General features: G+C 37.1%; 1 protein-coding gene across 1 annotated transcript; it reads right to left on the bottom strand.

Moving 5' to 3' along the window:
• Positions 1–2043: 2043 nt before the first annotated feature.
• Positions 2044–21892, bottom strand: LOC127419040 (solute carrier family 25 member 35). The gene is made up of 5 exons (XM_051660078.1): positions 21316–21892; positions 18304–18369; positions 17892–18044; positions 3627–3761; positions 2044–3474 (listed from the first exon to the last, which is right to left on the bottom strand). Exons 1-5 carry the CDS (start codon positions 21685–21687, stop codon positions 3304–3306), a joined length of 897 nt encoding a protein of 298 aa, XP_051516038.1. The 5' UTR covers positions 21688–21892; the 3' UTR covers positions 2044–3303.
• Between the last annotated feature and the right edge of the window lie 2955 nt (positions 21893–24847).

Genomic DNA, 24847 nt, shown 5'->3' with positions numbered 1-24847 from the left:
TGAAGAGTTGAATTAATCCCTGTGGTTTTGAAATTGAATGTTCAACAAGTACAAACTTGTCCACAAACCTTTGGACATTTATGGGACTTTTCCACTGCACGGCTCGACTCGACTCTGCTCGCTTTTTGGGGGTTTTCCACTGTGGATAGTGCCTGGTACTTTTTTTAGTACCGCCTCGGTCGAGGTTCCAAGCGAGCCGAGCAGATACTAAATGTGAGGTCAAAATCCTGCAGATCACTGATTGGTCAGAGAGAATCTATAAACTAGATGGCAGGTTAGCTTACCCTCGTGTGTCGTCTTTGAGCTAACACAGTGATGTCCTCGTCTGCGCTTTGGTGTATGATTTCCCAAACTCTCTTGTTTTTGTTTTTTTTTGCTGTATTTTGTCTTGCTGCCGTCACCCTCTTTTGAAACAAAGTTTGTCGTCTTGCTGTGAAAAACAGCCACATACCGAGAATCAAGAACACCATTCCTTTGATATCCTCCATTGCTCCTTTGTTGTGTGTTTGTGTCGCGTTTAAGATGATGTCACGGCAGTAGAGACGGCGCAACTATGACAATCAGCCTATAATCCCACCCACGTTGAGGCTGCACTAAACTGCAGTGGAAAAGCAAGCTCAGAAAAGTCAAGCGAGCAGAGTTGAACTGTAACGTGCAGTGGAAAGTGCCAGTAGTGTATTATGATTTGGAGGTGAGCTGTTTTGACTTGGACCAGTAAGCTATCACCTAGCAACTGCTCAGAACAGCCCAGCAACAACATGGAAACCATTTGGAAACATGTGAAAAAATCCATAATACACTACACCTTAGCAACAGCATAACAATGCCCTAGCAACCACTTAGAACACCCTACCATTGTGAAAGTGACTTTTGCAAGGGCAAGCATCTTCAAAAAAAAATTATTTCTTCATGAAAATTTTCTGCAGTTCGGCTCAAACTGCTTAACGTACAGACTCCATTCAAACTTTTTTTTGTAGAAGATATGTGTGTTATCCATTTTTGTTACCTTTGTACTTTTAAAGAAAATTAAGGTTAAAATTTAAAAAAAAATCTCCCATTGACTTCCCCACCTTCCCAATCGCTATTTAAAATCATACCACCAACAATGATGTCACTGTAATATTTGCATACTGGATTGCGATTGGTCTTTCTTAAATTTATTTGCATGCTGCAATTGTGATTGGTCTTTTCTTTCAAACATCTGTTTAACCATCTATACAGCGTATTAATGTCAATCTCTCTTTCCCTCTACCTATATTTGGGTTAACAACTATCATTTTACTTAGTACTAGGGATGCACCAATGTATCGGCCACCGATATTTATTAAAGGATTAGTTCACCCAAAAAGAATAATTCTCTCATGATTTACTCACCTCAAAGCCATCCCAGATGTGTATGTCTTTCCTTCTTCAGCAGAACCGAAATGAAGATTTTTATAAGCACATTTCAGCTCTGTTTGTCCATACAATGAAAGTGAATGGGTGCCATGATGCTGCTGGCAGTCTAAAAGGTATACTTAGGCAGCATAAAAGTAATCCAAATGCTTCCAGTTAATCAATTAATATCTTCTGAAGCAAATCGATAGGTTTGTGTAAGAAACAAATTGATAATTAAAATGTTTTTTAACTTTAAATCGTTGCTTATGCCCACCACTGTATTTCTGTTTGAAATGTCCTAACTCTCGCTTGACATTCGTTCCTCTGTTGTATACAAAGCATACACTTCCGACTTCTCGCATGAACGCGCCATTGCACTTGCGTCACGCGACAGCTCCGTAATGGGTCGACTGGTAGCAGGGAGCGTTTTTTAAAAGGGAATAAAGTTTTAATTATCTATTTATTTTTTACACAAACCTATCGAATTGCTTCAAAAGACATTCATTGATCAACTGTCGTTTGGATTACTTTTATGCTGCCTAAATATGACTTCTGGACCGTCAAACAGACAGCAGACGGATGGCAGCCATACGCTTTCATTGTATGGACAAAAAGAGCTGAAATGTGCTTATAAAAATCTTCATTTAGGTTCTCCTGAAGAAGGAAAGAAACATCTGGGATGGCTTAAAGGTGAGTAAATCATGAAAGAATTATCATTTTTGGGTGAACTAATCTTTTAACGAGTTATTGACCAAATTAAAACCATCGGCAGTGATAAGCATGAAAATAAGGTAAAATGTTTGTTAAAATCAGTATCAGCCAAAAAAAAAAAAAATAAATAAAAAAAAAAAGATTATGGGTGCACCTACTTAAAACGTTTACCCTATTCTTTTCCTGCCTAGTAAGCACTTGCATGTCCTTCAGGAAATGTCTAAACCAAGTTCTTACAGTATTAGTTATCAATCTCCTCTTAAGGCTGTCTGTAAAACCTTGTTCTTTTTGGGTGTCTTTCAAGTTCTAGCTGATCAGATAAGATATTCCACCTTTTAAAAAAGTTTGTCTAGAGCTTAATAAAATATTAAACATTAATATCTAAAATATTGGATAAGGCTCTAACCTTAAAGAACAATCTTAAAGAGCACCTATTATGGTTTTTCATATATTACCTTTCATGTAGTGTGTTATATAGCTGTTTGTGAATGTAAAAAAGTCTGCAAAGTTTCAAAAATCAAAGTGCACGAAATATGGAGTTACTGACACGATTCTGAACACCTGAAACGAGTCGTTAGTAATTCCAGAATTACTTTCTGTACTAACCAACGTAATTTGGTAACAAAAAACCCACCTCTGGTCTGTTTACATGTACAGCCAGTGCAGGCTGTTAGCCTGTTAGCTGTTAGCCTCTGCTAACCGGCTAACTCACGTTATTGTCAAACTACACATAAACTTACCACAAAGAAACGTCCTGTTCTCGTCGTGCTTACAATGGTGGTTCGGGTTATCGGACTCGGGCTCAAATTAGTAAGGTAAAACAGACATTTTTTTCAGACGGAGCTGAAACTCGGATATGGTAGTGGGCGTTTCCTTTCCGACACGCGCTGTAAGCATTAGACCAATCACAACAGACTGGGACATTTGACCAATCAGAGCAGAGTAGGCTCTCTGAAAGGAGGAGTTTAGAATGAATCCTTTAGAACGGATCATTGAACGAGTCGTTTTTGACACTGGGAAAAAAAGGTAATGCTGCAATTTAAATTATGAGCAAATTAAAGTGTATTTTGACCTTGGATGCGTGTAAATCTATTGTATGAGACCTTTAAAACATAATAGGTGCACTTAAAAATGACTTTAACCAGCAAATCAGGGATACATTATAGAGATAATGCTTTGCTGACTGGCATGCCCACATCAGGCTGTCGTGAGACGCTAGCTGTAATTGTGGTATAAAGTGCGCAGCTCGTTCCAGAAGAGCAGGGAAAGGATGGTATGAGGACCAAGCCGGAAGTATGAAGCTCCGAGACCTTTATATAGACCAGTCATACCTTCCTTCTTCAGTGTCTTAGAGAAACAATCCGCAAAACCTCTGTATAATACACCCTGCAGGGAAAAAGGACAAACAGTGAGCATAAATACCTTTCTGATGGTTTTATAATATAACTATCAACAGTCTGTGCATTAAAGTGCTAATGACACTGTATGGCTAAAACAAAGATCTTTACTCAGATTGCTGAATGTTGTGGAAAGATCACCTTGCCAAGATGGTCTACAGGCTGGTTGTAGAGGCGTGTGCTGACCACATCAAACGGCGTCATAGCTAATACAACCACTACACTACTGATCATACCAGCACTCAGAGCTATTAACCAACTGCCCTTAGAGAATATCTACAGATACAGGGAAAAGAAAAAAGAGAAATAAGCATTAATATCCAATATTACTTCCCCCTCTTCCCTGAGAATATATTTGTTCATTTCAGTTCAACTTTATTGAGAGTATTTTCTTCAACAGTTAAAAGGGATAGTTCTCCCAAAAGTGAAAATTCTCTCATCATCTACCAACCCTCTTGACACTTGTCTTCTGTCTAGCTCTCAAATTTAGGTCATTTAGAAGTAGCACGTTCACAATGCACGTGAGCAACTATGACGTTTTTGTGTAGTTCCTTCATTTACTTCACACTGATCACACTGACTACCCTCCGGTCGCAGATACAGGACTTTAAGGAAATTAGCTCGCTTTGGCAGAAGTTTGTCCCATCGCCGATGGGACAAAACTTCTGCCAAAGCAAGCTCATTTCCTTAAATGAAAAACCATTGCTGCTCTGAACAAATTAGCTCGATAGCACTAATCATTTGTATGCATGTACACGGGTTGGGGCAGGGGAATTTATTTTATATGTCATATGATGTAATGTGGGTATCTGTATGTTTTGTGTTTGTGGGGCAGACTGGTGAAAAACATTTCCCTCTGGGACAATAAAGACCATCTGTCTATCTTGATGGAATTATGGAATTAAGAGTGCTGTGTTTCAGGATGTAAGAAAACAAAGAAGCTCTCGCGTGAATCATTAATGTGCCAGATGTGAACAAGCAAAAGTTTCAGTGCATAATAACTTGTAGAGTGCACATGTAATATGGACCACTTTTTTAGGGCAAAGAGCAGTGTCAACAATCTGAGCAACAAGCTTCTCCTTTCGAGGTACACTATTAAAAAATGTTATGAGGTTAAAGACTGATGGCGCTCTGAATTCAGTGACAGGAGGTCGAAAGTTCTGCTGCTGAAATCTGTCTGTGCTTAGCGAAATTTGAACCACTGTCCCCAGTGGCTGAAGCTGGAAGTGATGTTGAGGTGAAATGTCCACACGGTGGCGCCAAAAGCAAGTTGTATTTTTAGTTGTAAATTATGTAATACAGTCAACAGGAATGCATGTTTTACTAACTCTACTCCCTATCCCAAACCTAAATCTAACCGTCAGTAGCGTGAAAATGTAATTTAAAGGCCTGTTCACACCAAATTTGTGACGATAATGCGAGACAAAAAAAGCCCCCACATTCTAAACGGCACTGACAAAGAGAACAGGAGAAAACATAAATTAGAAGGCTTTTAAATTCTCAGATCACAACACTTACAAAAATTTACCATGGATTTACTATAGTATCACTAACTGTATTAACCGTGGTATTTGTGGCAGAAAAAGTCTCTAAATGTATTAAGTTTTTCATAACAAAAATGCCATGTAGTGAGGAGCCATGCATGGTTTTACCTATGTTTACAATGAACTTATTACAAATATAATGGTTAAAAATATGGATATTATGGAAGAAATATGGTAAATTTTCATAATTATGATGGACCAAGCTATAAGTTTAAAATCTGTTTTCTAATGCTCTCTGATTGTAGGAAAATGTAAGTTGTTTTATTTTCTTCAGAAATTCCAAGAGATGACTGTAGTTTAATCAGTAGGAGCCTGATGAAAGTAATGTGTAAAGGAGAACTTAGTCACACTGTCAGAATATTTCAATTTATAAAAAATTAGGTGTTAATTTTTTTCCACCGATGTTACTGTTGTTAATATTAAAAAATTTACATCTGCATCCTAACCTCAAAATCAATGCGATACTGTCAAATGTGCATCTCAGTGCATAAAATATGCAATATTATTGGTAGTTGCATGGGTGCTACCAAAGCAGGTGCTGGTGCCACATTCCAAACATAAACCTAACCATCAGTAGCGTGAAAATATAATTTATCGTGTGGTTGTGCTGGAGGTGAAGCAAAAGAAGAGGGAATAAATGATGATAAAATGTTCATTTTTGGATGAACTACTATTAAATTTGCTTATTCATTATACTGAAACATACATTAGTCATTCTGTTGTCCTACAATAATATTTGAGTTTCCTTGATTGAAAAACAGATTAATTTCATAATTTACAGCGAGTCACATTATAACTCAAATACCCTTGAGCCAATGTAAGACTCTTCCTATGCAATCATTATACTACATTTTACATTTCTATGCATTTGGTAGATGCTTTTATCCAAAGCCACTTGCAGTGCATTCAAGGTTTTCATTTTAACAGTTTGTGTGAACCCATGATCTTGGTGTTGCTTGTGACTTGCTCAACCAGTTGAGCTACAGATACCCCTAGTGTTTTGCAGTAACATTTGTATGTAGGCAAACATCACACAATGTTCTCTGGATTGTTGATGCAACTGTACTATCAGGGGCTGTTAATTGCTGATTTATAATAAAAACTGAATAGTTCTTCAGATCTGAGGACTCTTAAATCCCACCAATAATTGTATATATTAATACATAGTATAGAAAAACCTTCACAGTTTCTCATGATTTGTGAGTACAACACCAATATCATCTAATCATTTGTTGGTCTTTGGCACAACAATGACATGACACCTTAAAAATCCTAAAGATCATCCTTCACTGTGTAATTTGTCTGTGCATAACTGAACATGGAAATGGATATTTCTCGTTTTCACGAAAAATTATATATGGTGTCTAACCTGAATGAGGTCTATAGTTGGTGACAAGCAGTAAATTAACTAACACTGACAAACTCAGAGACTGTCTGGTGTTTTACAGTTGAAGTCAGAAGTTTACATACACTTAGGTTGAAGTCATTAAAAAAAATTTTTTTAACCACTCCACAGATTGAATATTAGCAAACTATAGTTTTAGCAAGTCATTTAGGACATCTACTTTGTGCATGACACAAGTCATTTTTCCAACAATAATTTACAGACAGATTGTTTCACTTTTCATTGACTACATCACAATTCCAGTGGGTCAGAAGTTTACAAACACTAAGTTAACTGTGCCTTTAAGCAGCTTGGAAAATTCCAGAAAATGATGTCAAGCTTTAGACAATTAGCCAATTAGCTTCTGATAGGAGGTGTACTGAATTGGAGGTGTACCTGTGGATGTATTTTAAGGCCTACCTTCAAACTCAGTGCCTCTTTGTTTGACATCATGGGAAAATCAAAAGAAATCCAAGACCTCAGAAAAAAAAGTCTGGTTCATCCTTGGGAACAATTTCCAAATGCCTGAAGGTACTATTTTCATCTGTACAAACAATAGTATGCAATTATAAACACCATGGGACCACGCATCATACTGCACAGGAAGGAGACGCATTCTGTCTCCGAGAGATGAACGTAGTTTGGTGCGAAAAGTGCAAATCAATCCCAGAACAACAGCAAAGGACCTTGTGAAGATGGTGGAGGAAACAAGTAGACAAGTATCTATATCCACAGTAAAACGAGTCCTATATTGATATAAAATGAAAGGCTGCTCCGCAAGGAAGAAGCCACTGCTCCAAAACCTCCATAAAAAAGCCAGACTACAGTTTGCAAGTGCACATGGGGACAAAGATCTTTGGAGACATGTCCTCTGGTGTAATGAAACAAAAACTGAACTGTTTGGCCATAAAGACCATCATTATGTTTGGAGGAAAAAGGGTGAGGCTTGCAAACCGAAGAACACCATCCCAACCGTGAAGCATGGGGGTGGCAGCATCATGTTGTGGGGGTGCTTTGCTGCAGGAGGAACTGGTGCACTTCATAAAATAGATGGCATCATGAGGAAGGAAAATTATGTGGATATATTGAATCAAAATCTCAAGACATCAGCCAGGAAGTTAAAGCTCAGTTGCAAATGGTCTTCCAAATGGACAATGACCCCAAGCATACCTCCAAAGTTGTGGCACAATGGCTTAAGGACAACAATGTCAAGGTATTGGAGTGGCCATCACAAAGCCCTGACCTCAATCTGATAGAAAATTTGTGGGCAGAACTGAAAAAGCGTGTGCGAGCAAGGAGGCCTACAAACCTGACTCAGCCAAAATTCCAGCAACTTATTGTGAGAAGCTTGTGGAAGGCTATCCAAAACATTTGACCCAAGTTAAACAATTTAAAGGCAATGCTACAAAATACTAACAAAGTGTATGTAAACTTCTGAAGGGCAACAGCTCCTCTCCAGGAAGGTAGGGGAGTAAGTCATGGCGGAGGTTTCCCCAGTCTGAATCAGGCAGTGGAGGAGTATGACGAGGCGGAGGGTGTGGCTGGGCCGTGAGGATGCACGGCCGGCTCTGAGTCACCTAATCAGCCAGGAGGAGGATAAAGACAAGCTGGGGGTGCCAGTTCGAGAGAGAGAGAGAGAGAGACATACGAGGCCACTGTGTGTGTGCATCTATGTGTTTTATGTTATGTTTCAGTTCTTTTATGTCATTAAAGTTATATTGACTCTTCTGCCGGTTCCCACTTCCTCCTTGCCCATCCTGAACCCGTTACATATATATTCTGAAATACTTGGTGCTTTTATAGTGTAGAAAGCAAATATGACAAATCTTGTAAAATCCTGTAAAGTTAGTTTCCTACTTCCCTGTAAATTCCCTGTGCTTTATATAGAACTGAAACAAAAAATGTCCTTTTGTAACACTGTGCTTCGCAATACTGGACAGCATGAGGAAAGAGGGGTGTCAAATTACAGTACATCCACATCTAAGTCACAACACAGCAAACTTTGCTACTTGCTAATGCTTGTCAGTGGCAGGGGAAGGACATTCTCATTCTAGAGAGCATTTTATTAAACAACAGTTTGTACATGCCCCTAAAACAAGATGTGTCATCAATATTTTTGGCATGTTTTCCTGGAATTTTAAATGCATATACATGATATAGGTTTATTTTGTGAACTTTTAGGAGTTCAATAGCATATAGTAGCTAGCATTTACAGTACAGATGGCCTCAAAACTAATATAAAAAAGGATTAAAAAATGGTGGAAATAATAATTTAATAATTTTTATTTAATGGGGTTTTTAAAGCAAGCTAGAAATGTTGAGCTTGCATTGCTATCTACAGTGTTAAGAAATGTTAACAAATAATTGTATAATTTATATCTCGAAAGTCAAGAAAAAAAACTTACTAACAAAAATACTGACCTCTGTATTCTATGCAGTTACAACATACCAATCTTCTTCCCTTCCCAACTTATTTCTACTTTAAGTTAAACATCTTATGCAGTCTCACTTTATATTATGTAGTCTTTAACTACTATGTACTAACATTTAAATACGTACAATAGTGTATTTATTGTGTAAGTACATGTTGTTCTGCAAATTCACACAAGATTCACATTTGCTGCTATTGAGGTTGAGGTATGGCATATTTAGGGGTTTAGAGTCAGGGTTAGGTTTAGGTTTAGGATTAGGGATAAAGTTAATGTCATGAGGAATATAATTTTCCTTGATACTGTGACATATAAGAGGTCATTCTACTATAAAAAAAAACATACTGTAAATTTCAGAACTCAATACATATAAACGCATTTATTGAAACCAAGCTGCAAAATGCCTCATTCTCTACTTCTGCGACTTCACTTCATCACAAAGGGGACCATTAATTCATGACCACCTCTACAGCAACAACATCAACGACTACTTTACGTCATTGCACCCTTGGCCCCACCCACTGGGGCTTAGTTCGTAAACAGAGAGAGAGCAAGACAGACAGGCCTAGTGTGGTCTTCTAACTATTTCTGAACACCAAAGGTGACCCATCTGAACTATTCTGAATTATTTTTGTATATAAACATGCACAGACAGACATGTTTGACCGCTTGATACATGCGCTGCTTTTAAAAGATGCGGTGTCAAGTTACAACTCTGAAAATGTTATTGAAGGATGGGGCAAAGGGTTCGTACAGATGCTTCAAAGTTAAATTCAAGGACTTTTCAAGCACATTTTTATTTGTTTTAAAGGACTATGCTCAAGATTTCATTAAAACTAATTATTTATTTGTTAATTTTAAATAAAAATATTTTATTCATTCAGTTTATTTATTTTTTAAAACACCACTTATTACCAGTACAACATTTGACTCATTTCAATTCCCCAAAACCATATCAATTTTCTTATTTGAACTAAAAACAATTGTCTAACTACATTTTCTTTTCTTTTTTCTTTTTAATAATTTTTTCCCATTTTTCTCCCCAATTTGGCATGCCCAATGCCCACTACTCACTAGGTCCTCATGGTGGCGCAGTTACTCACCTCAATCCGGGTGGCGGAGGACAAGTCTCAGTTGCCTCCGCTTCTGAGACAGTCAATCCACGCATCTTATCACGTGGCTCGCTGTGCATGACACCGCGGAGACTCACGGCATGTGGAGGCTCATGCTACTCTCTGCGATCCACTCACAACTTAACACGCGCCCCATTGAGAGCCAGAACCACTAATCGTGACCACAAGGAGGTTTCCTCATGTGACTACCCTCCCTAGTAACCAGGCCAATTTGGTTGCTTAGGAGACCTGGCTGGAGTCACTCAGCACGCCCTGGATTCGAACTCGCGACTCCAGGGGTGGTAGTCAGTGTCAATATTCGTTGAGCTACCCAGGCCCCCTCTAACTACATTTTCTAACAGGAATATGATGATTATCATGTGAGCTATTGTGCATGCGAAACTGCAGTTTATTTTTATTTGCAAACTATTAGTATATTCTGGCAGATGTGACTGGGTGGACCAGCCATCAGTCTGGGTGGACCAGTGCTGCTCGTCATAGTAACATCAATATATTTGTGCATAACTTTATAAACATTTGTAATTTACCTCCCTGGAAATGTTTAAAGACATATTCATCCTAATTAACGACATAATTACATTCTGTTTTGCAATAGTTTTGTGCAGAACGATTGGGTATTTCTTTTAGACAATCAATGCTTTTGTGTGTGCATTTAAGTGCATTTGTAATGTTTATTTTTCACAAATTGTTCTGTGGTTCAAGATGAAAGCTTCCAGGATCAATGAACACAGTGGAGGCCGTATAGTCCTGCCAATGACATTAATTGATTATAACTCATCTTGTTATTGTGGAGAGCCAAACAAGGAGACATGTGGAACTTGCACTTTAGGGACATTCACCAATCAAGAGGTCTGCTCTTTACTCCTAGAGGTGATAACGGTGACAGAAAAGAGGTGCTGCACAACGCGTGGTGCGGGCCAGAGCGCCCTTGGGTGTCAGAAAGGAAGAGGAGATGATGAAAAAAAAGTCACTGGCATTTTATTTTATCTATTTATTTTATTATTTATATATATATATTTTATGCATTACTATTATTATTATTATTATTAACCTTGGCTGGGTTTCCTGATGCACTAAGTAGAATGTTAGCAGCACTTAAGTAGTACTTAATTTCTAAGGTGCGTTTCCCAAAAGCATCGTTATCTAAGTAGCTCATTAAAACGTTCGTAAATTAATGCTCTTGAACTGCTCTTAAGTCCATTAAGTGCAACTTAAACATATCTTTCTGGCATCTTTCACAGTTTATCAAAGACAATGGGACATTTAATAAATTGTTTTAATATATTTTGAGCCATTGTAAATTATTTCAGAGGATAAAAAAAGTGTTGAAAAAATCACTATGAAATCAATAGGCAGTCTCCACAGTCTGTACATGCGACATAATAGGTCTAAATTTACAAGACACGTAATACAGTACAACATTATATTAGCCTTCATTGATGGGCATAATTGTAATGGCAACAGAAAGAGGACATGATCTTATTAAACAGATTATTTAAGAAGACGTCTGTGAGTAATGTGACCACGCAGTTTAAAAATTAAATAAATATGCCTTAATAAATTATTTTAATATGGTTAACAGAGGAGAATAGAGTGAGAGTGTGCAATGAGAGATTCCCCCCCCTCTCTCTCTCTTCCTCCTCCTCTTCTTCCTTCCTCCAATGGCTGGTTCCAATTGGCCCGCCTGTAGTCTTTTTACAAGGCAGTAACAAATTGCATGATGCATAATGATGCCTAATTTCTCTAATTAAATTCTGTAATAGTTAGGTAATAATTTTTTGTGCCTCGACAAGGTTACAAACAACTGCATGTTTGTCAGTATTTCCACCTTATTTTCATGTTGAGAAGACAAACTCCTGGACATTCTGGCCAAAGTGATCCGCACCTTTGGACTGGACAGCTTCCGTAACGATGCACTTAAGTTCAACTTTATAACGAGCGATATACGTGCTGGTTTGGGAAACAGGCATTATTCTATCGTAAAATAATGAGCGACATCAGTTAAGATGATCGTTAAAACCTAAGTTGCAACGTTATCGGGAAACCCAGCCCTTGTCTATTAAGATGCCCTTAGCTCTGTGGCATTACTCCAGAGCACTCGTAAATCTATGAGCATTTTCAAGTACTACTTAAGTTATGATGGCTTTGGGAAACAGGAGGCAAAACTAAGATGAATCGTAAGATGTATTCTACGAGTTAATTTGGTCAATGCTAAGGGTTAGTGTCAGTCTCAGACAGCAGGAAATGACAACAGACCATTCATAGCAAGCATGATGTAAATTGCAGCATAAATTGCAAGAGCTGTCAGACAATCCATTCTGATTGGCTGGCAGCTCTCATGAGGTGCACAGGTTTTTATCACTTTATCAGGTAACAAAATGTTGTTTAGAAGTTACCAGGTTACAACAATAGGCACCTCTGTGGAAAACTATAGTCGAAAACTACTTGACTTTTGATTAGATTTGACAAAGTAAAAAAAAAAAAAAAAAAAAAAGTTAAGAGTACTGCTTTAAACAGATTTCTAAGCGATTATTTGAATGAGCTACCACTATGCTGCATGTCATGCCACATTAAATAATAAAAAAAAAACATTTGGGGTGCCTCCAAAGAAATTGCCTAAGGCCTCTCAATGTCTAGAACCGGCCCTGAATCACTGACTGCTGTGTAGGTAGACATAGGTATAATAAAGTAGGGTGATCAGAGTTTATTAAATTAATATGTAAGATGCAATTATTCCATTCATATGATTTGCTGGAACATATATTTTTTTTTTATTTAACATTGTACCATGGTGAAAACTGAGCCTTGTTTATATATTTATTTATTTATTTGCATTACGTCAATATCTGTGTATTAATGTCCGGTGCTGAAGTAAATAATTCCAAAAAACCAAAGACTTCTACATTGTCGAGGATTTTTAAAATCAGAAATGTAATTGACAGACATATAAAATGTAATAAAAATTCAAATAATTTTATCTAGGCTAACAGTATATTAATTTCTAGCACAGACATATCTGCCTATCTTCATTTGTAAAAGTCAAAGTTCAGTTTTCAGCTTTTCTAATGTTAGATAAAAAAAAAAAAAAAATTCCTGGGATAGGCTCCAGTACATTCACAACTTTACATAGGATATGTGGGAATAAATTAATATGTATTATTTACAAAAACAAAAAAATATTTTATATATATATATATATATATATATATATATATATATATATATATATATATATATACATGTGAATGTAATATAATATATATATATATATATATATATATATATATATATATATATATATATATATATATATATATATTACATTCACATGTATATATATATATACACACACACTGCTGTTCAAAAGTTTTGAAACACTTGACTGAAATGTTTCTCATGATCTTAAAAATTTTTTGATCTGAAGGCGTATACTTAAAAGTTTTTTTAAATGGATGACTTTGACCGAATAATAAAGAAAAGCAGCCAATAAGTGCCCAACATAGATGGGAACTCCTTCAATACTGTTTAAAAAGCATCCCAGGGTGATACCTCAAGAAGTTGGTTGAGAAAATGTCAAGTAAATTAAAGCAAATTCTTGGCAAAGGGTGACTACTTTGAAGATGCTAAAATATAACACAGTTTTGATTTATTTTGGACTTTTATAGTCAAAACATTATTCCCAGTTCCATTTCTGTTATTCCATAGTTGTGATGACTTTACTATTATTCTAAAATGTGAAAAAATTAAATAAAATAAAGAATAAGTAAGTGACCCTAAACTTTTGACCGGTAGTGTATGTGTGTGTGTGTGTGTGTGTGTGTGTGTGTGTGTGTGTGTGTGTGTATATATATATATATATATATATATATATATATATATATATATATATATATACACTATATTGCCAAAAGTATTCGCTCATCTGCCTTTAGATGCATATGAACTTAAGTGACATCCCATTCTTAATCCATAGGGTTTAATATGATGTCGGCCCACCCTTTGCAGCTATAACAGCTTCAACTCTTCTGGGAAGGCTTTCCACAAGGTTTAGGAGTGTGTTTATGGGAATTTTTGACCATTCTTCCAGAAGCGCATTTGTGAGGTCAGACACTGATGTTGGACGAGAAGGCCTGGCTCGCAGTCTTCGCTCTAATTCATTCAAGGTGCTCTATCGGGTTGAGGTCAGGACTCTGTGCAGGCCAGTCAAGTTCTTCCACACCAAACTCGCTCATCCATGTCATTATGGACCTTGCTTTGTGCACTGGTGCGCAGTCATGTTGGAACAGGAAGGGGCCATCCCCAAACTGTTCCCACAAAGTTGGGAGCATGGAATTGTCCAAAATCTCTTGGTATGCTGAAGCATTCAGAGTTCCTTTCACTGGAACTAAGGGGCCAAGCCCAGCTCCTGAAAAACAACCCCACACCATAATCCCCCCTCCACCAAACTTCACAGTTGGCACAATGCAGCCAGACAAGTACCGTTCTCCTGGCAACTGCCAAACCCATACTCGTCCATCAGATTGCCAGATGGAGAAGCGTGATTCGTCACTCCAGAGAACGCGTCTCCACTGCTCTAGAGTCCAGTGGCGGTGTGCTTTAAACCACTGCATCTGACGCTTTGCATTGCACTTGGTGATGTATGGCTTGGATGCAGCTGCTCGGCCATGGAAACCCATTCCATGAAGCTCTCTACGCACTGTTCTTGAGCTAATCTGAAGGCCACATGAACTTTGGAGGTCTGTAGCGATTGACTCTGCAGAAATTTGGCGACCTCTGCGCACTATGTGCCTCAGCATCCGCTGACCCCGCTCTGTCATTTTACGTGGCCTACCACTTCGTGGCTGAGCTGCTGTCATTCCCAATCGCTTCCACTTTGTTATAATACCACTGACAGTTGACTGTGGAGTATTTAGTAGCGAGGAAATTTTACGACTGGACTTGTTGCACAGGTGGCATCCTATCACAGTACCACGCTGGAATTCACTGAGCTCCTGAGAGTGGCCCATTCTTTCACAAATGTTTGTAGAAGCAGTCTGCATGCCTAGGTGCTTCATTTTATACACCTGTGGTCATGGAAGTGATTGGAACACCTGAATTCAATTATTTGGATGGGTGAGCGAATACTTTTGGCAATATAGTGTATATATATATATATATATATATATATATATATATATATATATATATATATATATATATATATGCTGCAACTTAAACTTTTATGATCAACTTAATTAACGCTGCTCGTTATTTTACATAGAGAACGCCTGTTTCCCAAAACAACACTTAAATTGCATGTTATAAAGTAGAACTTAAATGCTTCGTTACCGTAGCTGTCCGGTCCAACACTGAAACCTTGGCCAGTATGTCCAGGAGTTTGTCTTCTCAACATGACAATAATACGGAAATACCGACAAGCATGGAAATTATATGTAACCTTGTCGAAATGCAGAAAGTTAATGACGATCACAGCATTTAATTAAATAAATAATGATGACTTTGGTAAGATGAGGTTTCAGATTGATTGACAACTTTATAGAGATTAATGATAGAAATGTATGTATGTGAACGCGTGCAATGTGAATCATAATAAGGGTCTCTAATGTTGTCAAAAGTTTGTTTCTTTTGCTGGAAACTGAATGCACACGGTATTGTCATTTTTCTATTTCATAAAATGCATCACACATTTCTTTCTTTTCCTACATGAAGTTTTTGAATCAGTGAATGTAAAACCTGGTGTAGTACTTTTTGTCAATTAGTGCAAACTGTTCCTTCATTTACCTGTGCATTTGTCTTCTGGATTTTGGAAAATAATTATGTAACATTCTAAAATAATTTAATCACATTTTATGAATAATATTAAGCCTAATATTTGGATATTTACATTTACGCATTTGGCAGACGCTTTTATCCAAAGCGACTTACAGTGCCCTTATTGCAGGGACAATCCCCCTGGAGCAACCTGGAGTTAAGTGACTTGCTCAAGGACACAATGGTGGCGGCTGTGGGGATTGAACCAACAACCTTTTGCTTACCAGTTCAGTGCTTTAGTCCACTATGCCGCCACCACCACTCCATATATTAACAGGCCTACCAACTCCATTGATAAAAGTGTCATTAATTTGTTTACGCTAATAAATTCATTATAATGTAACATGGGGCTAAACAGAAAAGAAATTTAACGCTAAAAATTTTACATTTGTGAATGGCAATTGTTGTTAAAGTTACAAAAAAATGTCACTTTTTTGTGCTTCAGTTCTTAAACACAGTTTTCCCTTGGTACACTCAAAGCCTTGTTTCTGGCTTTGGCTTTCCAGTGATCCAAATATATAAATACAAGTTATTACACATTCATTATTCTCTGATAAACTGTGAAAATGAGAGAAAGATACATTTAAATTGCAGTTTTAGAGTGGTTCAAAGCCCTCTTTAATTTACGAAGTTTTTACTTTACTACTTTACTACTAATTCAGTGCATTTATTTTTTCGATTAGAGCAATTCACCATGCTTTTATGCTTCAAAGACTTTAGTCATGAATTTAGCTCCATAAGTTCAGACTTGCGCTAATGCTTGTATTAAAAATAAGTACAAAATAAATACATAAATAACTTTACATGTCATAGAAGTGGTGTACCAGATGAAGGGGACAAGTATTTTTTTCAGGCAATTGACAATTTCAAATATATATTTTCATTTAATATTTTTTTTTATATTTTAATATTTATACCTTTTTTAATTAATTCATTTTTTTTGCTATTTTAAAGCTTTTTCATGACTATAAAAGCCAAGGGACATCATATTTTGATACTGACCCAAATGTTGTCAGAAATAACCTATTTTGTGAGACACTAAGCTGTCTTTACACAAGGGGGCACTAGACGGCTCTCAAAAATGAATCCTCCATTGATCTGCATTGAAATCTCAGAATGTTTTACATCTCATATAATTTTTTCACTCTGGAGAGTAATCTTTAATTAAAACTGAGAGTTGAAAAGATTCATACTTGTTAAATCTGCCACAGCAGTATCTATAAAATATATTTTTGAAATCCTCCAGTAACAATTGATTGTGATTGGCCCATTCTGAACAGCGCTGCCAAAAGTAACAGGTGCCACGTGACAGCGGCGTCTGTGCACTGCTTCAGCAGTGGTCTACTGGTCTGTCGTCATGTTTTTCCAAAAATAAATACATTTCATTTATTAAAAAATGGCTATTTTCAAGGGTTTTCCAGGACTTAAATTTGAAAAAGCCAAATTCAAGTACTTCAAGCACCTTGTATGAACCCTGGGGTTCATTTAAAAACACTATTGGGTCTGATCACAAAATTGTAAGTAAACAGTTTCATTCATGAATATTTCATATGTCATTACTGTTCAATAATTTATTGTGCTGCTGTGCTTGAGTGAAAAGTTTAATCTATTCTGATGTAATGTGTTGGATATGCGTTATGTGTAAATCCTGAAATGTAATTTTATAATGTTGTGGAGCTTGTTCATTCTCTTCCGATTGAGTTTTAAATATGTCTGATTTCGAGGGGCTGCATGTTGTTAGCCAATCAGAACAGTGGGCTTTTACACTGAAGTTTTAAGGAGGTGCTGAGGCCAAAACCGAGCATTTCAGTCAGAGGGCTAGAGACAGTGTGGAAAATTATTATATGTTACTAAATTATGACTGTTTTGGTGCAACAAAAAAACCTTTACTAACATTATCAGTGAACCTCAGGGAAGATAATAAAATTATTAAGAGTATGTCATGACCCCTTTAACAGTGTAACTACAGATGTTATTAAATGCAGATACCTTAAATGTAGGTACAATGCAACAACACATATGTACATAATAAGTACACTGTATCAAATGCTTAAGTACATAGTAGTTGAAGACACCAATTTTAAAGTGGGCCCTCTTATGCTTACCTGTGTGTCAGTGATCAGCTCTTTAGAGGAAGAGAAAGTGGACAGTTGAGCAGCTGACCCCACGCTGACTCTTGGGACTGCTGCACTTGCCCCTCTCCACAAACCCAGAATGCCATGCTGTCTGTGGATGGCCAACAGTGCATGCATCATTCCCTAACAGCAAAAGAAAAACTTTTCAAAAGAGTCATACAACATAAACAATCACTATGTTTACATCATAACAGTGCTGTCTGATATTCAGACCGGTTTATGTCACCATGGATGCACAAATCTGCCTTTGAAAACAGAATATAATAACTCAAAGTTCTACAACATCAGCAGAATGGAAGATGAAACTACTAACTTCACATTCAAAGAAACTAATTAAAATCTGTCATGTGTAGTCATGTTTAGATGTTGAACATTAACTCACCCGATGCTTATACTGGTGTCCCACTGCAATTGAGGAAGTGGATTGACTCTGTAAATGTGTCTTTACCTGAGGTAAAGAAAAGAGACAGAAGGTAAACAGATGGTAAACTTGATAAACTAAAACAATAAGACACTCAAGGCCATGTATAACAGTGATTTTACCACAAGTATTGGGTGTTGGCATGACACAAAGAGAAGAATACCCCCTTAAAGAAATCATTTACCCAAGGAAAGAAAATGTTGTCATCATAAACAAACCCTAATGTCGCAACAGTATCTTTCTTCCCTGAGAACAAAGGGAGATGTTTGACAATGTCTGAACTGGCATTTTCCTTGTGACAAATGGTCAATTATACTGGCAAGCTCCAAAAAAGGGCAAAAAAGCACCATACATTTATGCATTTTTTACATTTACATTTATGCATTTGGCAGACGCTTTTATCCAAAGCGACTTACAGTGCCCTTATTACAGGGACAATCCCCCTGGAGCAACCTGGAGTTAAGTGCCTTGCTCAAGGACATAATGGGGGCCTTCAAACCAACGGCCTTCTGCTTACCAGTTCAGTGCTTTAGTCCACTACGCCACCACCACACCATACTATATTATAAGTCTTCTGACTCTATCTATATGATAGTTTTGTGTGAGGAACAGACCAAAACGTATGCTTTTATTCACTGACGATCTCCTCTCTGCTGCAGACTATGATGCTTTTTGGCAGTATAAATATCCATCCACTTTCAATGAATGACAAACTGAAGCTTGGAAATTCTGCCTCAAATTTTGTATTTCACAAAGGAAATTAAATAATATGGGGCTGGAATGACATTGTGTGAATGACGTTTTTGGGTGAACTATTTCTAGTAAACCCAGCCTGTTTCTATTTATTTTCCCTCTTAAAATTGGATATGAGCAGCAATAGCGAATGACACCGGTTATTTTAAGGTAAAGTTACACGATGTCTCTAAATTACACTAATTTGAACAGTACTAAAAGTGCACTTTATAATAGCAGGAGTTTATATTTTCATGTCATACAATTTAAAAACTCATAAGAGAAAATAAAAACTTAATTTAGTGTGTGATAAAATGGCAATCTTCACAGGGCCATCGCCAGAACATATGGAATAGGAAACACTATTATCTTACATGTACGGGTAAGCTAGTGATATTTTTCAAAGCAGTAACCACACCAAAATATCTTAATTAAACCCTCTGCTATTTAATCTGTTGAGGTCGAGACTGTTCAGTTTAAAAAGCTGCCGTTTTTAAATTTTAGCAACATTCCATAAAACATTTATTTCACGAACCATACTGTACGTTCCATTAAAAACAACGGTTCATATTAGTGATTATCTTCCTGTTTGATTACGTCTCCATACTATGCTTATTGATATTTATTGAAGTGAATCAAGCAAGAAAAAATACGCGTTTGTTTTTCCATCGGCATGGAAGCCATGTAGAGTCCCGTCCCACTAACAGTTAGGGTTATGATTTGAGTAGGAGAAACTGACCAGAGTTACAGAAAACTTCAAATCACGGAGCAGCAATCGGACACAGTCAGCAATCGATTAAGCGAGCTATATACGATTGAAAATGAATGATGATTTTTATAATTCCATTGATTTTCTACTCATGCCTGACAAGCAATTTTGGTGGGTGAAAATATGTAACTTGGGAAGGCACTACCCATTAATGGCCACTCCTGTTGACGGCCCTGAATTTTGACACAATCCTGATTAAAAATAAATGGAGTCGAGGAGTCGATTCCATTGACTCCAACAGCTGGAGTTGGGAATCGGAGTCGACTCCAAAAAACTTGAAATCGAACCCCCTTAATTTTAGATATCAACAAATTGGAGAGTAATTAAAGATATCTAAAAAGGCATTTTTTTTACTAGTTACAATCAGATATCAGAAATTAACATTGCCACTAGTGAAAACCAAATTTATGATATCCAAAATTAGCATTTTTACTAGTTGTAATTCAGTTGTTAATATCAGGAATGAACATTTGCACTAGTAACAATGTAATTATTGATATAAAAAATGTATCGTTTATACTAGTCAGAAGTGCATTGCTGATAATTGGAATTTCAACTTGTAAGAAATTAATTTTAGATATCCGTAATTACGTTTTGAACAGGAGTGAATGACAGATCATTGTTAACTTCTACTAGTAAAAATGCAATTACAGAACTCAAGAATGACAGTTTTTACTAGCTGTAATTTAAAAAAAATATATACATCAAGAATGTGTATTTCTGAGTGATGACCCATTTTCATATAAAGAAGTCTTTACTAGTGCAAATGTAATTACTGATATAAAAATGAGCATTTACAATAATAGTGATTACATGAAAACACGCTGCATGATTCCGCATCTGCTGGAATGCAGATGCGGAATTTCATATGAATAAAACAGAAGTTGCAATGAAAGTGAATGGTGACTGAGTTTAATCTACCTAACATCTCCTTTTGTACTCCATAGAATTTTTAACTGTGAAAGTTGTAATTAAAGGTTTATAAACATGTTTAAGCTGTTCGTTTTTCATGATAAACAATAATTATTTTTAAAAACACTATCAACATTAGCCTATCCACAGTAATGGTCTGACCTGTGCTTACGGCCTTATTTCAAATGCCACTGTTAAAAAAAAAAAATGGAAAACTTTCATAAAATACTGAGTGGCTAGTGACTTTGGAATACCACTAGCCACAGTGGCCAGTGAGCCATAAAGTTAATGTCAGATCCTAATTTTCACTAGTGAAAATGTAACCGTTTATAACAACAATTCACATCCTGCGCATGAATAAAAGTCAATTCGGCTTGCCATATTCCTGCACGTGATTCAATGTTGAAAAGGCTTGCCATAGATCATTTGTGCAGTTGCCCTTTTTTAAAGCTGCGTGCACCCTGTGCACCCTTTTATGTTCACCGCCAAACCAGTTGTCATTCAACAAGTGCCTAATACTTCGGTAACTAGTCAGAAACACACCCAGTCCATTTACTCACCAGGTAAATCGGGCTTCCCATGACAGCACCCACGACACCGGCAACGGCCCCGGCCAGAGTGCTCTTCGCAGCGGAGACCCTTCCGTCCGTGTGAATGTATCCCAAGGACTCGATGATGGCGAAAGAGCCCAGCCGGACCCCATTCATGCACAACTGATACACCAGCCCGGGTACCAAACCTTTCTGTAGACCAGTCAGTCCATCAATTTTACCTATCGTGTAAAACGCGTGAAATACATTCCTATAATAAACTTGATAGGTTCCTCGGCTCTTCAGCTCTCCTTGCAATTGCATCCGAGTTTTCACAACCTCCAACGGGTTTGTGAATAAGCAAGCACCGCACGCAGCCACGCCGCCGAGAACGAAATCCATGATTAAATCGCCCGGTGTACAAATGATGATGGGCACGTTGTCCGGGGGAATTTTTGGCTGACTTTGGATGATATTCTCAAGCGATGGACAAAACGAATAAATCAAAATGTTAAGATAACTGACTGAATCCCATTTTTAAATTTCATGTACAGCAAGTGGTAGACACGCATCCTCTGTAATCCTCCTCCATGTCATTGTGCGATTGCGTTCACCAGGGCGCGTCCATAGATGACGCCGGCCTCTTAACCAATCACAATACAGACATCGCCCAACCTTTCTTACGCAACCTCTGATTGGACGGTTGTAAACACAACGTCAAACGCCACCTCCACGCGGTGGACGCGCACGCCAGAAATAATCTATTCAAAGAAAATACATTATTTTGTTACGTAACCTCAAAACAAAGACTGTGTTGGTCGTAGGCCTTTTTTATTTTTATATATAAATAATAATAATAATAATAAAAAAAAAAAAAACACATTTGTTCAGACTCGCTTAACATGTTTTCCCATTAAATGTGGAAAGTTCAAGTTTAATAAGCCTGGTGAAGTAGCCAGCTTGTATTTTGGATTCACTCATTCTTCGTTATTACTATTTTCCACATTTTAGAATGATAATAAATTCATCGAAACAATGTAATAACACAAATGGGATTACCAGCTCAACCATTTAAAAATAGTTTTCTTAAGAAATACACATTTGTCTAAGATCTAATCTCCAGCATTTAATAAAATGCCTTGAAAGGTCTTTAAGATTTGTGAGAAACACATTCAGCCAAGTGTGTCCTGGTAGTACAGAGGAATCTACCATTATCACTGTTTAATGGATAGTATTACATTTTAAATGACAACAGGGACAGTAGGCTATTTGTGACAGAATGGGTCACATTGCTTGGATTTCTGTTCACTGAAAAGGGCTCACTGTACAAAAAGAGCTCTAATGCAAGATGCTCTTCAGCTTTTAGCACACCCTTCTTTTGTCCCTCCACCCTTCTCGACTTTCTGTGACCTGTTCAGATTTTGCCAGCCCACTCTCCGAGTAAAAGGAACCTCTGTGTACCTAAGATGGATCAAACACTTGCCATGCTGGTGGTACACTTTTGGGTGCAGAATTGTTCCAAATGCACTGAAAATAAATAAATAAATAATTTTTTTTTTTTTTTTTGGGGGTCAAGTAAATATTGCAGAAATGATTAAGTACTTTCTACATTGACTGAGTTAATTTCAGCATAAACTTAAAATTATTAAGTAAATTCCCTTGCTTATAAGTAAATATTATTTATGAATGTTTGTTTTCTTCACAATGCATCATCATGTTTTAATCCTAAAGTACAAAAACTTAAAATATATATTCTTCGCTAATTTTATTAAATTTCACTGGTAAATAAAATAAGTAAATTTTACTTAACTTTTCAAAGCTGGTGTTACCAGTTGAATAATTCATGAGCTTGCATGGTTTCACTGTTTGAAGCCATATCAACCTGTAGCTCAAGACTGGTTGCCCACTGAAGCTAAGCAGGGCTGATCCTGGTCAGTACCTGGATGGGAGACCTCCTGGGGAAAATGAAGGTTGCTGCTGGAAGTGGTATTAGGGAGGCCAGCAGGGGGTGCTCACCCTGCAGTCTCTGTGGGTCCTAATGCCCCAGTATAATGATGGGGACACTATACTGTAAAAAGGCACTGTCCTTTGGATGAGATGTTAAACTGAGGCCCTGACTCTCTGTGGTCATTAAAAATCCCAGGGCACTTCTTGTAAAAGAGTAGGGGTGTAACCCCTGGCCAAATTCCCCCCATTGGCCTCCTAATAATCCCTGCTGCTAATGTCTTGGTGCCAGATACTGCAGGACACCTTCGGGGGTCTTGCAGAGTCCATGCCTCGGCCGGTCGGTGCTGTTTTGGCGCCACACGGAGGACCAACAGCATATTAGGCAGGTGGTCATAATGTTTTAGCTCATCAGTGTATTTTATTTTAAACATTATATATAGCCTATAAATTAGGAGTGTAACCGTTACATTTTCTCAAGGTTTGGTTTTAATTTCTCAAAAAGCCTTTTTTTTTTTACCTTATTCATTGCAATATAGAAAACAGATATGATCAATTCTGCTGCCACTAAGACATTGTCAACTAATAAACACCATGACTGTTCAACATCACATACACCAGAGATGCCTTCAAAAACAAGATAAATATATACAATATTATACAACAGTTAGTTCAGGTCCTCAAATCTGATTGGACGAAAGGCATTCCAAGAGTGCTGATAGCTCAGACCATCAGCAAAGGGACGCTTTAATGTTTGTATCACTCCGCTTGTGTTCGTGTCATTCCAAACTAACGTGTAATCGTGTGTAAATGGCTCATTGCGACATCAAAATGAAAACGTCACAAAACAAATCATAATGCAAAAATATCACAGAAAAGGCTGAATATCCATTTTAAGATACAAAAATATGTCTAAAAATGGCATGGTCTCAGAAATACAATTATCATCTTAGAAATGGGTTTTGTTTCAATATTTCCTTATTTTGCTGAAACAGAAATTAAAAGCAATACTCACATCCTGTATCATCGACAACCTTCTCCACACAACGTAAAATTGCCTACCTTTTAACCACATTGTTGAACATGCTCAAACTGACCGCCGCTCACGTGTAACATCAGCCATACTCAAATACTCTTTGTTGATTATTTAATTCGTTACATCCTTTTGCAGTTTATTTCCCTCTCTAACTGTGCTGTTTCAGCAATACAGAGAACTGTCGTAAATACTTTTGAAAATAAACCCGGAACAATCTTTTAATAAAGAAGCCACTTCTGATATAACAAAAGTGGCTTAATAAAAGTGTGAAAACACGGCTATATTTTGCTTCATCTATTACTATGTATTTATTTAATGCACCTCCAGAAAATCAGATCATCAAAACATGCTCCAAATCTGACTCACAACAGACAAATGAGTGTTCTACTCATGACACCTAGTGGTTGTCTTATGGTTAAGGCTCTGGTCTGCTACCACAAAGACAAAAGAGGTTTGCTGCTTAACTGGTGTATGTTTACTGCCACTTAATTTACACGAATAGTGTATGCAAAATTTTATTTTAGCCCTATCATGCTAGCTGACTGTACATTCATTGGGGAGTTTCAGAAACATTTCAAGGGA

The sequence above is a fragment of the Myxocyprinus asiaticus genome, chromosome 3, assembly GCF_019703515.2.
Source record: "Myxocyprinus asiaticus isolate MX2 ecotype Aquarium Trade chromosome 3, UBuf_Myxa_2, whole genome shotgun sequence".
NCBI classification, from domain to species: Eukaryota; Metazoa; Chordata; class Actinopteri; order Cypriniformes; family Catostomidae; genus Myxocyprinus; species Myxocyprinus asiaticus.
Note: the sequence above shows the minus strand (reverse complement) of the source record. Positions and strands in the feature narration are given on the sequence as shown.

Coding starts and splice junctions, on each gene's coding strand:
- LOC127419040 (XM_051660078.1), bottom strand. CDS start 21,687: ATGGATTTCGTTCTCGGCGGCGTGGCTGCGTGCGGTGCTTGCTTATTC. Junction 18,370..21,315: donor TGGGAAGCCCGATTTACCTG/GTGAGTAAATGG, acceptor TCTTTACCTCAG/GTAAAGACACATTTACAGAG. Junction 3,762..17,891: donor AGCTGATCACTGACACACAG/GTAAGCATAAGA, acceptor CTGTATCTGTAG/ATATTCTCTAAGGGCAGTTG.